General features: G+C 27.0%; 1 protein-coding gene across 1 annotated transcript in view; it reads left to right on the plus strand.

Moving 5' to 3' along the window:
* The window catches only part of LOC112595360 (junctophilin-2), a 170,224-nt gene that overhangs the window by 14,796 nt on the left and 139,425 nt on the right, over window positions 1-16,003 (plus strand). The window contains exons 2-3 of the mRNA XM_025340517.1: window positions 4,581-4,792; window positions 8,176-8,495. Of these exons, the coding sequence (XP_025196302.1) occupies window positions 4,581-4,792; window positions 8,176-8,495 (532 nt within the window). The remainder of the gene's footprint in view (window positions 1-4,580; window positions 4,793-8,175; window positions 8,496-16,003) is intronic.

The following is a 16,003-nucleotide window of genomic DNA, read 5'->3' on the forward strand; positions in this document are numbered from 1 at the left end:
ATATTTTATATATTATTTTGTCTGTTTCTTAAATCGCGTCTTATCGTATATTTACTGATTCCATTGTTCAGATCTAAAATAGAGTTTTTCACGAAAACCGAAAACAAATAAAGCAAAACAATAAACAACGGTTTTAAAAAGGGTACCGGATTCTATACAATGTTAACATAAAGCAAAAATATATTATTTTCGACCTCAACTCCTTTAAAATGTTTGGTAAGCGTGCGTCGTGCTCGAATGAAGTGGACTGCGCATACAGGCTGATTCATCATATTATAACTATTATACTATTATACTTATACCATCAAAATATTTTATTCCGTACGCAATTGTAATTTTTGTCCATTGTATTGAATTTCCTTCAAATAATAAAAAGAAATATATGCTCACTAAAAATTGGCCCAAATGAATACGGGTCTATAAGAAAAAAGTTAAATACGTGTTTTACACAACCGTCTATCTTCGACAAACGACTGATTTTAAATGGCTGTTTGATTCGACGATATTTCTAAGGTCCCATCTATACTACTATACTATACGGTTTAACGTTTGAATAATTCAAAAAGTTCCCACTTTCAGTATTAAACTTGTTATAGTAGTTCTGTGGGTAAATTTGAAACAAACTAAATCGTTCAAACAAGTATTACCTAAAATAAAAATCAAATATTACAACAATAATTAACATTATATATTATAAATTAACGGGTTTAAAAATTTCGATTTAACGTGGTGAATGTAAATACTTAAACTTAAATAAAAATACGAAATCGAGTTTAAATAATTACAAAAGAATCGTTGTGTTAGTCGAAGATATGAAAATTATAAATGTCTATATTAATTTTTTTATTGCTATACCTACAGATATAATTAAATTCTAAGGACTTCGTGACCTTAATATTACCTAAATAATGTGTTATTATAAATGCAAAAAATAGCGATGTAGTATTTAAATATGATACAGTGGAATTATTAATAGTCAATCATAAGCACGCATTATTATTAAAAATTGTTTATTTTTAAATAAAACCATAAATAATAAGAGTATTTAAGTTATTTGTTGAAAACTGATATTGCTACTGAGAACTGTTATAAGGATTTACTTGTAACGTATTACCCAAGCATACATTTCTTAGTAAAGGATGAAGAAAATGTGCAAACTATGCCACTACAATATATTTGAATATAAAGTGTAAAATATTGATGTTTCTTACTAATTTTTTCATAAAAAAAATGCAAAATTCTAAAGTTTTTACTCATTATATTTTTTATATTAAAAAAAAATGTAATTACTGTTGTTACTTTTATAGATTTTTTTTATTTTTTATCCAAAATAGTATTTTTATTGACTGTGTATTGTACAGTCATCAATGTTGTAATTTTTTACTGCTTCCAAAAATGAGCATTTAAACCCTATTAATAAAGAAAGAATCGCCATCTGTATGAGTTTACTTTCCAATCAATAGAGGTGTTGACATTATACCGTGTTCAACTTTTAGAGCTATTTTAATGTTCCACATAAAAGTGTTTTCGGGGAAATAAAATCAGGGTAGTAAAATCAACATAGTTCCATCGCATAATTTGAAAGTGTATATTATTATAATTTAATAACATTGATATAATAATAATTTTCTGTTATAACCTTGTAGTTGATATTTAAAAATTATATAATAAATTCCAGTTCAATTTTATTGTACCAGTGATGTACAATATTAATAGTATTCGTGTTCTATAATTTATAAACAATTTAATATTGTAAGATCATTTGATTTCGTCATTGTTTAGGAAAACCTGGTATATGTTCGCCTATCTCGATGCAAAAAGCTGGAGTGGCAATATTATTATTTTTAATTTGGAAACGATAACAAAACCGTTTTGCTTGGTGGTTTATTGAATGTTTATTTTTCTTTAAACTTTAAGTGCTCGTAAAAATCATTTATGGGTTTTAAATATGTTCAATTTTATTGAATTTATAGTATTATTATAGCCGTGAATATTGTGATACGAGTCACATTGTATATTGACATAAATAATTTATTATAGTTTCATAAATACCACAGAATAACAAAATTCTTATCAAACCCAACTCAACACATCACAGAAAATGTACCAACTTAAAATTTTTTATTAATCGATGAAATGTACGTTTATAGTAATTATTGATAAAAACAGATGTACGCGTGATTTTAAGTATACATTTATATTGTACATGTCTGTAAGTACCTATACACTGACACAACTATACAAAATTTCAAAATAAAATATACAGTCTACTTTTAGTAGGTAGGTACTTGTATTTCACATTTTATAATTAATGTGTATTTATATTTTTACACAAATATTTCAGAATATTTTTGTCTTATTATTATTTACATACATAAATGCAGGTTATTCAATTTTAGATTCGAAAGACAAAAGTTTTAAATTAAAATTTTTTTTTCACATTATTATTGAATATTAAAAGTTCTTCAAATATATTTTTCCAAAAGTGTACGACGTAAACCATTTATTAATTATTTTAATAATTAATGTTGTTTTTAAAATATAATAATTTATCTATTGTATTATCGTGTTATACAAACGTATTATGAATTTTTTATAATTAACAGCAATTTAATTTAAGGTTTTTTTTATTTATTCGATTGAAAATATCTTTTGGATCTTTGTTAGTTTTAGCACATTGCACTTTTATTTAAATAAAATTTGTGCCGAACAATTAATTTTATGCTCAAAACTGTAAAAATTATTATATCTAAGTCAAGTTTTTGAGATATATTATGTCGCTATAACGCGATTAATGTGTAATTATGCATAAAAAATTGATTTAATACTATTTATTTTAAAATGAAACTCGTTTAGTTCTTCATGTAAATTGTAATTTGTTATATAAAAATATTACAATTGGAACTTTATTGATAATAATATTGTAATACATGATGTATTAAAATGTGCTGTTCAACTATATATAGTTAGTCCAAGAGTAAATTATTTTCAAGTAAACAATTTTTAATTTATTTTATAATACAAAAAAATAACAATAATGCAGTATTTTTGAAGCCTTTGCTATGTTCGTTACTTCATAAATATAATTTATTCATTCTAATGTATAATTGTTTTTGTTGAAATTTATTTTATACTATTTAATATATAAATAAAATATTTTTCACGTAAAATAATAATAATAATTTTCTTTATTATTGATATAAATCTGATTTAAAAAATATGAAGCAACTAAAATACTTAATATTATACACTATATCGTGTATTGTAGGGCTGTTGAAACATTTTGACTCCAACTTCTGAGACTCGACCGTATAAATATAATTAACAGTGTTACAGAGTGTTAGAGGTCTTGAGTCATGTTCAATGTTTAATTTATCACAGCAATAATAAGAAACAAAAAATGTCCCTGAATTAGCCCACGCTATAATAGCCGTAAAATATTATTAAATTGTTCATATTTTCATGAAAAAATTAAACGAGATATTATTACAGATTAGGTTTATTTTAATATATAAATTTTATAGTGAACTTGTACATTTGAAAGACTGTATAAAGCTATTTTTAAAACTTATATAATTATAATAAAATATCATAATATTACTTGTGGATAATATTCCTATAATTTTTTTCATTTTTATGTTTCATAATACCTAATATTTTTTTAAATAATAATTTAATTCGTACATATTTTTGTTATTTTTTATAAAATGTTATTTTGGGGCTCTTTGAAAAAAAAAACCGGGAGAGGGTACATGAATTTTAAATTTTTCAATCCTCTATTCACTTTTTTAGCTTAAACTTACATGACTTTGACAATAATATTTTAATATTAGTAGGTGATAGCGATCGCGTATCGATATACTATGTTAATTGTATGATTGAAAATTGTGATTAAAAAGTGATAACTGACAATTATTAGTACTTTTATGCATAACATTTGCATTTTAAGCGGGTTCACTAATAGTGTATAATTAATGATAATAAGCAGAAACATGTTTAGCTTTTCAAAAATGAGCGGAGAGATATGAATTTTTGACTATTCTCAAACCACATTGTTATAAAATAAAATAAATAAAAAATACATTCTTGCATTTACAATCGCTGTAGTTAATTATAATAATATATTATTAATCCTGTATACAAGAGAAATATTTGTATTTGTGTGTTGTCAATAACTCCTTGACATAAATCATCCCGCGATGACGGTAAATAGGTATGCTTTCATTACTTAACCGCATATATGTTATCGTTATCGATCAACCCATTGACTTATATTGTTAATTATTCAAAAAAGACATTGAAAATAATATATATTATTTAAAACTTGAATAAAATTTTCATTTTAATGACAAACTGAACTTTTTCTGTATTGATGAGAAATCAATAGACAAAACAAATCTGCCGGGGGGAGGGAGTGGGATGTGACATTCTCGTCAACTTTACTCTACGGTCTGCACGCCTCTGAGTCTATGATAATATTATTATAATCATAGTTTATTAGCTACGTCATAGATTACAGTTGAAAACTCATAATTGTAACAATATTTTAATACTTATGTGGTGTGATTTGTCTTTTGCAGCGGTAACACTTTTGAAGGCCAATGGCAGAACGGGAAGAGACACGGGCTAGGCGTCGAGTCCCGCGGGCGTTGGCTGTACAGAGGAGAATGGACACAGGGTTTCAAGGGCAGGTACGGTGTCAGACAGTCGGCCACGACCAACGCCAAGTATGAGGGTACTTGGGCCAATGGGTTGCAAGACGGCTACGGGTCGGAAACGTACGCCGACGGTGGTACGGATTTAATTTTACTAAATATGTTTTGCCGTTTAGTGTAAAAATAAAAATAATATGTTTGATGTCATATACATAATTGCATTAGTAACGATCGGCCGTCGAATTTGACCTAAATCACGTTGAGGTGTGTGTATATATATATATATATATATATATAAGGTTCTAAATTTTAAAAATTTTACTGAAAATTGTTCAGACTGAAATAATATTTCATGGTTGAAAACTTCTCAGTTCATAAAATGTTTCAATGAAATTATGAAAATAAATTAAATATATACTCGTATTTTGTATACCTATATAAAATGTTGATTTAGAAGGTTATTAGTATTGGTTAGTGATTTTACACGAATAAGCGAATCTATCAACGTTCATAATTGAAGTTTAGGAATTACCTTGTTCACGGTCATAAATTTATTGGTTACAATAACCTAACAATCAGGACTCTATCAATTGTCATATTTTTTAAACCAAATGTTTGTTTGTAATATTATTAATTTGCGTAAGTTCATTGCTAATCGCAATATTTGAGTATTTGTAAATTTTCACTTTGTTAGTGACTACCTCTCATATTAATAAATAACATTACTATAATTTTGTAAATATGATATCATAATTTTTTTATAATTATTATCAAATAATATTAAATTATGAATACAAAACGTCAAATTTTTATATTTTTATTTAAAATTGACTATGAGTTTGTGATATGAGATTTATGTTTAAATTATTTTATGTTATAGAAATATAAAGCAAGTTATGTATTTTATTTTACGGTATTTTTTGTTTCATACAATAAACATTGTCATGCAATAAACTTGCTTTTAAAAATGTTCTCTCGCTTGTGTACAATGTACATTGTACATATAATAACAGATATTAAAACATTCTCTTCCTTTTTATTTGAGATTTATTTTTATTTTTCACATAAATGAAATATTCCTGGGAAATAAATTGCATATAATTTTCCAACCTTAGATTTTTAATATTTTTGAATTGTACGTATATTTTTTATTTAATTTTCAACTCGATACGGTCACTAGTGTAATTTAATAGCACTTAATTTTCCAAAAAAATAATAGGCAAAGGAACTCGTCGGGATGTATAATAGAATATATCTACTGATGATGAAAGAGAAGTACCTACTCGTATGTGTTTGTAAAATATACAATTGACTCGAGTACCATCTCGCCATACGTAGACATGCAGATCACCAACACAAATGGCGAATAAAAATTAACTGTATTCGTATTTTTTTTTTTTTACCTTCAAGTAGAAAAATTATTATTATAAACCAATGGTGGGTCGCATGTTAATTTTATTAAAATATTTTCGTTTAGATATTATTTAAAAAAAATAACAATAAAATGAAAACTCTATAAGTGTATATAGCGTTTGTTCCAAAATAATGATTGAATACTGTCGATGTCGTTCGTCTTTTATTTTTTATTGAAATTTAATTTTGTTTATCGTTCGTTACCTTTTGTATGCGCGCAGAATACTTAAACAAATTATTTTCGACACTGCCCAGAAAACATAATAACGTTCACGGTAGTCTTCGCACAACAATATCGTTTGAATACAATACAACTTGCACTTCTTTGGGTGTATTTCTTCACTCCGTTCATTCTCGTATTATTCTACTTGCAAAAATACATTTTACTGGTGCCTATGCACAATATGAACTGTTAAATATTAAATACCACACAAATAACACGTAATATGCGTTTTATATAGTATGATTTTTATTTCGTTTGAATTCTAAATTGTTTGTAATATTAGTGCTTCTTTGATTCGTAAAATAAATTTATGCATTACATTCCGTATGATATATTATATTAACCACTTTATTATAATTTTATTTTTCTATGAAAGTAAATTGGAAATATGTACCTAGGTGTAATGAATATGCGGGTACAAATAAAATATTTTTGAACCTTATGATTCGAAAAGTAAACAATTTATTTTTCAATGTATGAAATTATAAAGTTGTTTCACATTCTTCTTTGTATTTCGTTTTTTCAATTTTAAAGGTAAAACGTAGATACGTACAGTCACGCAAGTGTAAACTATAATAAAAAATGCACGATATAACCTAACCCAATAATAAAAATAAAGTATCGATGACATTATGATAATATTATTTTTAGTCTCAAATTCCATTTAATTTAATGAAAGAGCTACTCAATTACTGTACTGTTAAATTATTACTTTTTTTTTTTAAACATTTTTGTAGCTCTTTGTTAGAAACTTATAGGAGTTAATTTTTTTTAGAAAAATTATTTTAGTGACTTTGTCTTAAACTGTTATAATTTTTACTTCATAAATAAGTGTAAACAATTTGAAATTTATAATTAAAATATGGTACTGTATAATATGTTGAACAACTTTTTTATTTTTAATATTATCTCTAATTTTGTTCACAAGTTAATTTATAAACGATGTTGAATTCATATTTAAAATTAAAGTGAAAAAATAAATTATTAATAAATATTATGGTAGCTTAAAGGTTTTTAAACTCGCTTGTTTTATTTTATAATATTTTTCATTTGAATGATTGTTATATATTTGTTTTTGAAAATGCATATTTTAAAATTATAAACTAATAATTGTAGAAGATCATGTGAGTAGGTATACTAAGTAGAAGCTAAGTACATTTTCTGCGATAATATTACTTGAACATTTAATGTAAATTTTAAATGTTTGTACATATTAAGATTAAAATATATTTTACATGATAATACCAAAACAATGATACTTCTTCTAGAAGATTTTCGTTCAAATAATATAAAATCCAACATAGTTTTCGACGATATTTTTATTCAAAATTTCAATCTTATAAAAAAAAGTTTTGGATGCACACCCAGATTAGATTATACCGTTAATTAACTCTATAATTTCCAAAATAGGTATATATTTAAAGATGAAATAATAATATATTGTTATCATGAAAATAGATAATTTATTATTCAAGATCATTCAAATAAATTATGAAATACAATAAGGCATTTTAAAGTATTAAGTTTCTTCCCATATTTTTAAATGAAGTTCTATGGTATTATTATCAAGAAAAAAATAAATATTATTATTATTAAATTATATGTATTACACATATTTCAAATATTACGATCAAGTATTCGAGTGTTTCTCCGTTTAAAATTTGCTAAATATCATATGACGTTTGCTTACTTTTCGATCAGCTCGTTATATAATACGTAGAATAATCCAATACGTCACATAATTATTAATCTGTATTTATATAAAAAAAAGTATTTGATGTTTATTTTTATATTAAATTTCTACTATGCGTCATAACATAGTTTTAAATAATTTGAATATTTTCACGGGTCAACAATAATATCGTTTGCCGTTTTCTTTTTAAGGAACGTTTCAGGGGCAATGGATGCGTGGAATGCGACACGGATACGGTGTCCGAAGCAGTGCACGGTTCGGGATGGCATCTCATTCTAAGCCAAACAAATCGGACATCCGGAATTCATTGTCGTCGTTAGGCAGTGACGACGCGCACAACAAGGCGGGAAGTGCGTCCGACGATCCGGTGATCGGCAGCGAGGGCCGTGATAAAAAGCTGGACGACACGCGCGGCGGGTTCGTGTTAAAAGCCAACAGTGACGAGCAGCACAACAAACGAAAGACGCTAGTATCTAAGTCCACGCACAGTCTCAAGAGGACTTTTATGTCTGTAAGTACTCGCAGGACGCGTGCACGCACATTGTGACTGCGGCTATATTAAAGTATCATGGAAATGAAAGTAAATTCTTGGTGTAGGTTGAATTCAAGAGTGATTGTTTTACCGCCAAATACTCGATATCTTGCCTAATGTAGCAATAATATCCCAATTCACGACTAACAAAATTCTCTCTCACGACCTAATCCAAAAAGTAGAGCGATCATCCGGTGTGACCTGTAGTGTAAATATTTTAGCAAACAATTTAAACAATTTTATATAATATATTTTTTTCAAGTTGAAACTTATTCTTAAGTACTAAAGTTAAAGTTTTTCGGTAGTATTATTTTGGTTCCTATAAAAAAAAAAAAAAAATGGATTTCAATGCTATGGTTTTTTTTTTTTAAATTTGGTTTAAGCGTCTGCTCTTGTTTAGGTTTCGTTTCAGCCCTTTTGTTAAACACAATTCACATGCTGACATATTTTTTAGCTTACCTATTAAGCTTCAAGTAGTTATTTGAACTCGAAATATGCGAAACAAAATGCTTGGCAAGCATCCCATGTCGATAAAGTGAAACACGAAGTCGTTATAATATTCTCAGAATACCGATGAAAACCTGTATGATGATTTTCGACATTCCAAGCGAAGAATCCGCCTTTAAAGTTCTACCGCCCACGGTCGTAAACGTGCCTCTGTGTAGATCTATCGTCACCCACGTATATGCTTGTATGATAATCGTTCCTCTATACCATTACTTATATAGATTGTCCATTGCCAAAATCGCTGTGTAGGCACACTTTATAATACATCGTTCTATTCAATAGGTAGTGTTTTTATCTTTTACCGTTTTTAAATTTGAATCGATAAATGAAACGGTGCAAATAACTAACCACGGTTGTATACTTATGAGCAGTATTTGCGTTTTTATTTCATGTTAGTTTTCACTTTTCAATGTGTTGTTTTTACACAATTTGATTTTCGTCAATGTCATATTATTTGGATAAATAACTAGAGAATAGATTGACTAACAATACACGTACAGTTAGTCATATTATTATGGAGGAAGTTGGCATGTTATATAATATACAGAATAATCCATCGAGCAGATTCATCCTCTTTTTCTTCTTCGATGAATAAATTATTCACACAAACATGATTTTTATTTATTTAAAGGCTACATTTTAAAATTATTCAGATTTTTTGTACTATTTAGGTCTGTGGAAAAACAAAATTCTGTTTTTTAAATTAGAACGGGGATCCTCTATTGTAAATTATTTAGCAAATAATTTTTCTGAAACTGTTGACGCGTCAAAATTAAAATTCAAACGAGTAGGTAGTTTTTGAGTTATTTAACTTTGTATACTAAAGATAATAGGTCAATTATAAAAGGTTTGGAAAATATGGGAATATGCCAATTTGTTAGTCTTAGTAATTTATATTAATCTAAAAATATAATATAATTTATAAAAATGGTCCAAGTACCTATTATGATATATATTAGATCCAATATTATATATATTTTATATTTTTGTAAAATAATTTTTAATGTCTATTATTCTTATTACAGTAATTTAAAAACATTTCGTTTTGAATTGGGTTTATCAAAATAATGTTCTACACAATTATCCTTTAATTAATTTACAATTACAAAATAAAAAAAGAAGTACCTCATAAAAAAATATAAGTTTCTATTATACTAAGATACGCTTCTTATAAGGATATCTCGAAAATTTAAAATATTAAAGTAATATAATTACCTTGAAGCTTATAATGCATTTAAAAATAAAAATTCTATTATAAAAATTTGAATACATTTATTGCTAAGTGAAAAAATGGAGATGAATATCATGCTTGATGAATCATACTGTTTATTCAGTGTATAATCAGTGTTACGTTTCTACAGGTACCTATTAACTAGTTAAGACAATCGATATTTTTACGTCCACTTAATATATAATATAAACAATATATTATACGATAACAATACGAAATGTCTCATGGAATACGTTTATTTTTATTTCCGTTTATTTCATTCCTGTGATCGTGACGTGGAGTGTAGAACGGAGAAATTCCGTAAAAATTATTGATACTATAATTCGATGATGTACTATGCTGCAACACTCCAGTACTCGTATCACATAAAACATAATAAATACCATATGTATATATACACATATATATATAAGAATGTAGATTTGGTATTTCAAAGTTTAGATTCACTTGTCAAATGTTAAAGGGTATTGATTTCGTGTTGTGTATCTAGTCGTCTACGTCTACGACTTGAGTGGTTTTTTGTTTGTTGGCTTGGTAAAAACAACTACACAGACGGTTCCGTTGTCATCTTAATAATTAATATTTGATTTAGTTGAAAACGTCTGCAGTGTGTAAATGGGTCGGAAGTCATTTAAAAAAATATATAAAGTGCACCCACCAGACGTAAAGTTGGCACAGTATATAACACTGTGACTATCGAATGAAACACACGGGTCGCAGGCGTCTGCGTGAGTATTCCGAAAACAGTGACGGAGCAAAGGGCCATAGTTTTAATAATACAACAATAACCGCCTTCCCTCTCCTCCCATAGTACTCGGAGAGAAAATAGTTACGCCTATAATAATTAATAAGTAAAAATTAACCGAGTAGTGTCTTTTCAGTAGGAAATCTGACGTTAAGATTAAACGCCAACTGAGCGGTTAACCAGTCGTTTTTGTGTATAGGTACCGTGTGAGATTGTTATCGTCGATATGTCATATTACTATGGCGCTACACAGGTACATTATTTTGGATGTCGCTTATTTGAGCGTTGGTTACTTTTTTACCCCAATAGTACCTAAAAGTACCCTAATATGAGCTCACTTTTCGAGTCATTTGAGCATGGACAATTATTTTACCTATACCATTGGTCAGATTCTTCAGTCGATTTGAGCGTGCATTTTCACTGATTATTATTGAAAGACCTTAAAGGTAAAATATTAGTCAATGTTTAAGAAAAAATATGTTGTAAATTAAACTTTAATCTGTTTCAAATTAACGAATTAGGTGACACAAAACAAAATACCTGTTACATAAATACATTTTTCATACAATTTTATTTTGATGTCAAACTCTAAAAGTTTATGTATTGCATCATATAATTAGTGTGGAAAAACAATACTTTTCTTCATTTTTGATAAGAATATTATTAAGTATTATGCCTAAACATTTTGTATATTAGAAATGCCTTGTAATTCGTTTGTAATAACTCTTTGAAATATTTTATTTGGCTGTTTGGTGAATATTGTTCTGATTTGTCCGTATTTTTTCGTCCTTTTTTAATTTTTCTCTGTTGTATAATAATTAATATTATGTTCAGTATTTTTTTTATGTTGGTGTCGATTATAACTTTAAGATGCAATAGTTTTTGTTATAATTTTTCCTTAAAATTTTAGTCCACCTATTCACTAAACATAGATACGTTTTTTGTTCTGTTTTATTCAAATACGCTCTCTAACTTTCGACTCCTGTAAAATATTGTATAATATAAATAAATAATGCACGTTAGAATCCATCCCGTGCTCGGGTGGGATAGACGTAAAACCGGAAAACTTATCGTTAGATGTCTTATTAAAGTTTTCGTTTTCCAGATTGTTGTTATTGCCAGGTGTAAAATTCAATTAAATAAATTGATACCTGCGCGCTACGATGATTTACCTATCCTCATAGAACGAATAATAACACCTTAAGTCATATTTCATTTGTTAAACTTATGATTGTCAATTTTTATTTTTAAAATTTCACCGAATAATTGCGAACGGTGTTATGTTATGATGTATGGAAGCTCAGTCTCATTAGTTATAAAATATAAATAAATGCAAAAAATATCGATTTATTAATTTGGGTAGTATTTTAATATTATAAGTACGATAATCTATAATGTTAGTACACGTGAGTATTTACTAAGAGTATAAATTTTATCGAATCTAGTTATAGTTGAAGTCAAAGAATTAGAATTATTAATGCTAATCGGATATTTCCTATTTTATTATCTACTTAAGTACCTGTTACGTTTTAACTTATCTGTTTAGTAGTGTGATATAAGTTAGAATTTGATACTAAAAATGTTTGTTTGAAATGTTATGTACCATGTAATATGCACGTAATGATATGCACGTATGGCTAGAATTTCAACACTATTAATAAGAAAATCGGTTATGGTGGATCAATTGAATTTAAATTTTGCCCACGATGATCGATGTAACGAAAGACATTTTTATTTTTATCTTTTAATTTAATTACTCTTGATCATAGTAGTGAATTGCCTATGACTACTGATTAGTCATTTATTTATTTTTGACCAGCTTGTGATTTTATTTTGTTTCTATTATATTTTTCATGTATGTTTCCGTTTGACATCTCTTTAATTTTCTTAAAATGTATATTATGATGTGTTTATTCAAATATTAACCAAGTTTTCTTTGTTGCATAATATAAATTAAATTTTAAAATTTAAATTGCAGCGAATAATGTGTATAGCACAAATGGAATGGTATTCAGGAAACATTTCGATATCACAGTAAAAAGTATAAATAATTCGAGCCATATGAAAAAAATATGATTAGATAATGTTATGGAACGAAAAAATAAATGTTAAGTACTATAATAATCTGGAAATAATAACAACCAAAAAAAATTAATTTATCTATTTACAAACGGTATATTTGTAAAAATGGTTTGAATATTACTATTTTAACATTTACAGGTAAAATTCTATGTTAAAAAAATAAAAATGTTTAAAAAAAAAAAATTAATTTAACAATTAAATTTAAAATAATTTCACAAAAATATATATATAAAAAAAAATACTAATTTGTTAAAGTTGTGCTTTGTTTTTAATTATTGACCGTTGAAAAAATCTATTTGCATAACTATGAAATAATATTTAAGTCCCTATCAGACCAATGACCAGGGCTGCCGCTCTTAATGTTTAATAAAAAAAATAATCTATCTAAGTATAAAAAGAAAAACCATTAAAATATAAATCAAATCGAAAGTAGTATAAAATTATATCGCAGTGTACTGCTATGTGAATTTTGATTTTGAACGAAACTCGTCCGTTGGTAAGTCACTGTAATGGGTGTGTTGAGCTTAAATTAAATGATATATCATTAAACATTAAATAAACAATTTTGACCAAAGTGTTTAGATCTACATTTTATATTTCTTGGGATAGATTATATTTATATTAAAATTTAATTGTGCTTAGAAAATAAAAATGTAAATGAGGATTGTAAAAATGTTTCAGTACCTAAGATAAATATGTTTTAAACTACAACAAAATATTTAGCACTAATTAATTTATGTCACTATTTTTCGTTAAAATATTTAATTTTGTTAACATTTGAACGCGTATATAGAATGTAGACTACCTACGCATTTTCGATATTTTTCAACTTCTATAAGAAAAAATATACCTAAGAGACTTTGTATTACATTTTCAAGCTTTTTGAGTGATAAACAACATTTCTCTATACATAAATCGACAATTTCTAATATTACAAATAGCTCAAAGGAATCAAAAGTTTTAAAAATAATAACATGTCAAGAAAATGTAAATACAAAACTTTGGTGAAAAATACCAAGTGTCTAATATTTTTCCTTTCTGAATTCTAAAAAAAAACGTAATCGATTTTTTCGAAAAGTGGTGTGTAAATATTTCTGTGTACCTGCTATTTTTGATAAGTTTTTTTCCAATTATAAAACACACTATTACAAGTTTCCGATTTTTATTTACCGAAAAATTACTGTACCTTTAATATCGAAGCTTGGCGATAATCAACTGCTCCCAAATGAGACAACAGACAAAAAAAAAAATTAATAATAATAATAATAATAATGAAAAACACTTCATTGTAAAATCAATTTATTCCTTGCTCTCCGCTCAATACCTAAAATATCAAACTAAATTAATATGAGTTTATAAATGTCAAATACTACCTATATAATGCAGTAAAATAGCAATAATTTTAAACGTCACACGATGATTGATATGATAAACATTATAACATAATTTAAACATTAATTTATTCGGACAGTGATGACATTTTTACTTCCGACCATCATGGATTTGGTAGTTTCTATTTATATTTTTAATTATTTTTGCACAGATCCTGCAGGTTTAGGCGATTATATATCGTGTTGCGGGGAAAATCAAATTTTAATCACATCGAGTAATAATGATTAATACTTCACAAAATACTGGCGTCCGAGAAAACAATCAGTCAGCAATCAGTCGCGGTGCTGTGATCGGATTTGTTCTGTTTTTAATGAGTCCGAACGAAATCGAAAGAAGAATAAAAACCCTTAACGCGAATGTCGGTCAAGCGTAATACTTAAGTCATCTACCGCCGCTGACTCAGCGTAAACGCCTAAAGATTTATCTTGGCATTGGTCACTCCTTCCTGATTAATTCATGACACAAGCTGGCCGTCGGCGTGTTTCTTGGCTTCACATTTTCAACACTGCGTTCCATTTCTAGGACGTTCGATTTGCCAAATTAATAGCCATCAATCACTGTTGTACGACCCGCGCGATTCCTCGCGTTTTTAATAATAATAATAATAATAATAATAATAATAATAATACAAATATATATAAAAAAAAACCATTTGCGTCCGGTCTTATATCGTGTATTGCGAACTCGCTGCTAGGTTTAAATACGTATTGATTGTTTGACGACCGCAAAACGTTATCGGTATAATAATATTGCCGCGCTTACATTTTAGCAAAAACAACATTATTTATTTGCGCGTTTGTGTAATTTAAAAGCTGACTTGATTGTATTTCATCAACTTGCCACATATATATGTATTATTTTAGTTTAAATGGAAAATAAATAACATCGCTGCTGTTATTGCTATAGGTTACACGGGACGGGATTTTAGCGTCCCTAAAAGGCGAATTTGGACAAAAAAAAAATAAAAAAATAAAAACAAAAAAAAAAATATCATAAAATATTTTAAACTGATATTTTATTTATTTTTTTTACTTATAATTTTTAAATAAATACTGAGAAAATAACGTCGAATTATCTCAAGCTTTTTTAACAAGATAAAAACTTAAATATATATATTATGTGTATATATAGTTGAATAAATCACTGTGCCTTCCATACAATGCATTATACATTGCCACTGTTGTTGTTTTTTTTTCCGTTTGTTTGATTATATAAGTTTTTCTAAAAGCGTAATAAATTTCACATTCATTACCCTGTTATTTACCGTCGAAATATTACGTTATATTTATCGATTGTTTATATTGTTAATGCTTCAACGTTCAATAATTTCAAATTCTATTATCATGAAATGGTATATGACGACGTGTGGTGCACCTATAGTTGTGAGAGTTTCTACAAAAAAGTCGAAAAATAGGTGTTCTATTGTTAGTGCACTTTTTTCACAACCGCAAAAACAATAATTTGAATTCGACGAAATCTCAACTCCGATATATTACTATTATTATTATTAGTATACCGTCATCGTCATCA

Source organism: Melanaphis sacchari, unplaced genomic scaffold (assembly GCF_002803265.2).
Source record: "Melanaphis sacchari strain LSU unplaced genomic scaffold, SCAv2.0 Contig26_pilon_pilon, whole genome shotgun sequence".
In the NCBI taxonomy this organism is placed as follows: Eukaryota; Metazoa; Arthropoda; class Insecta; order Hemiptera; family Aphididae; genus Melanaphis; species Melanaphis sacchari.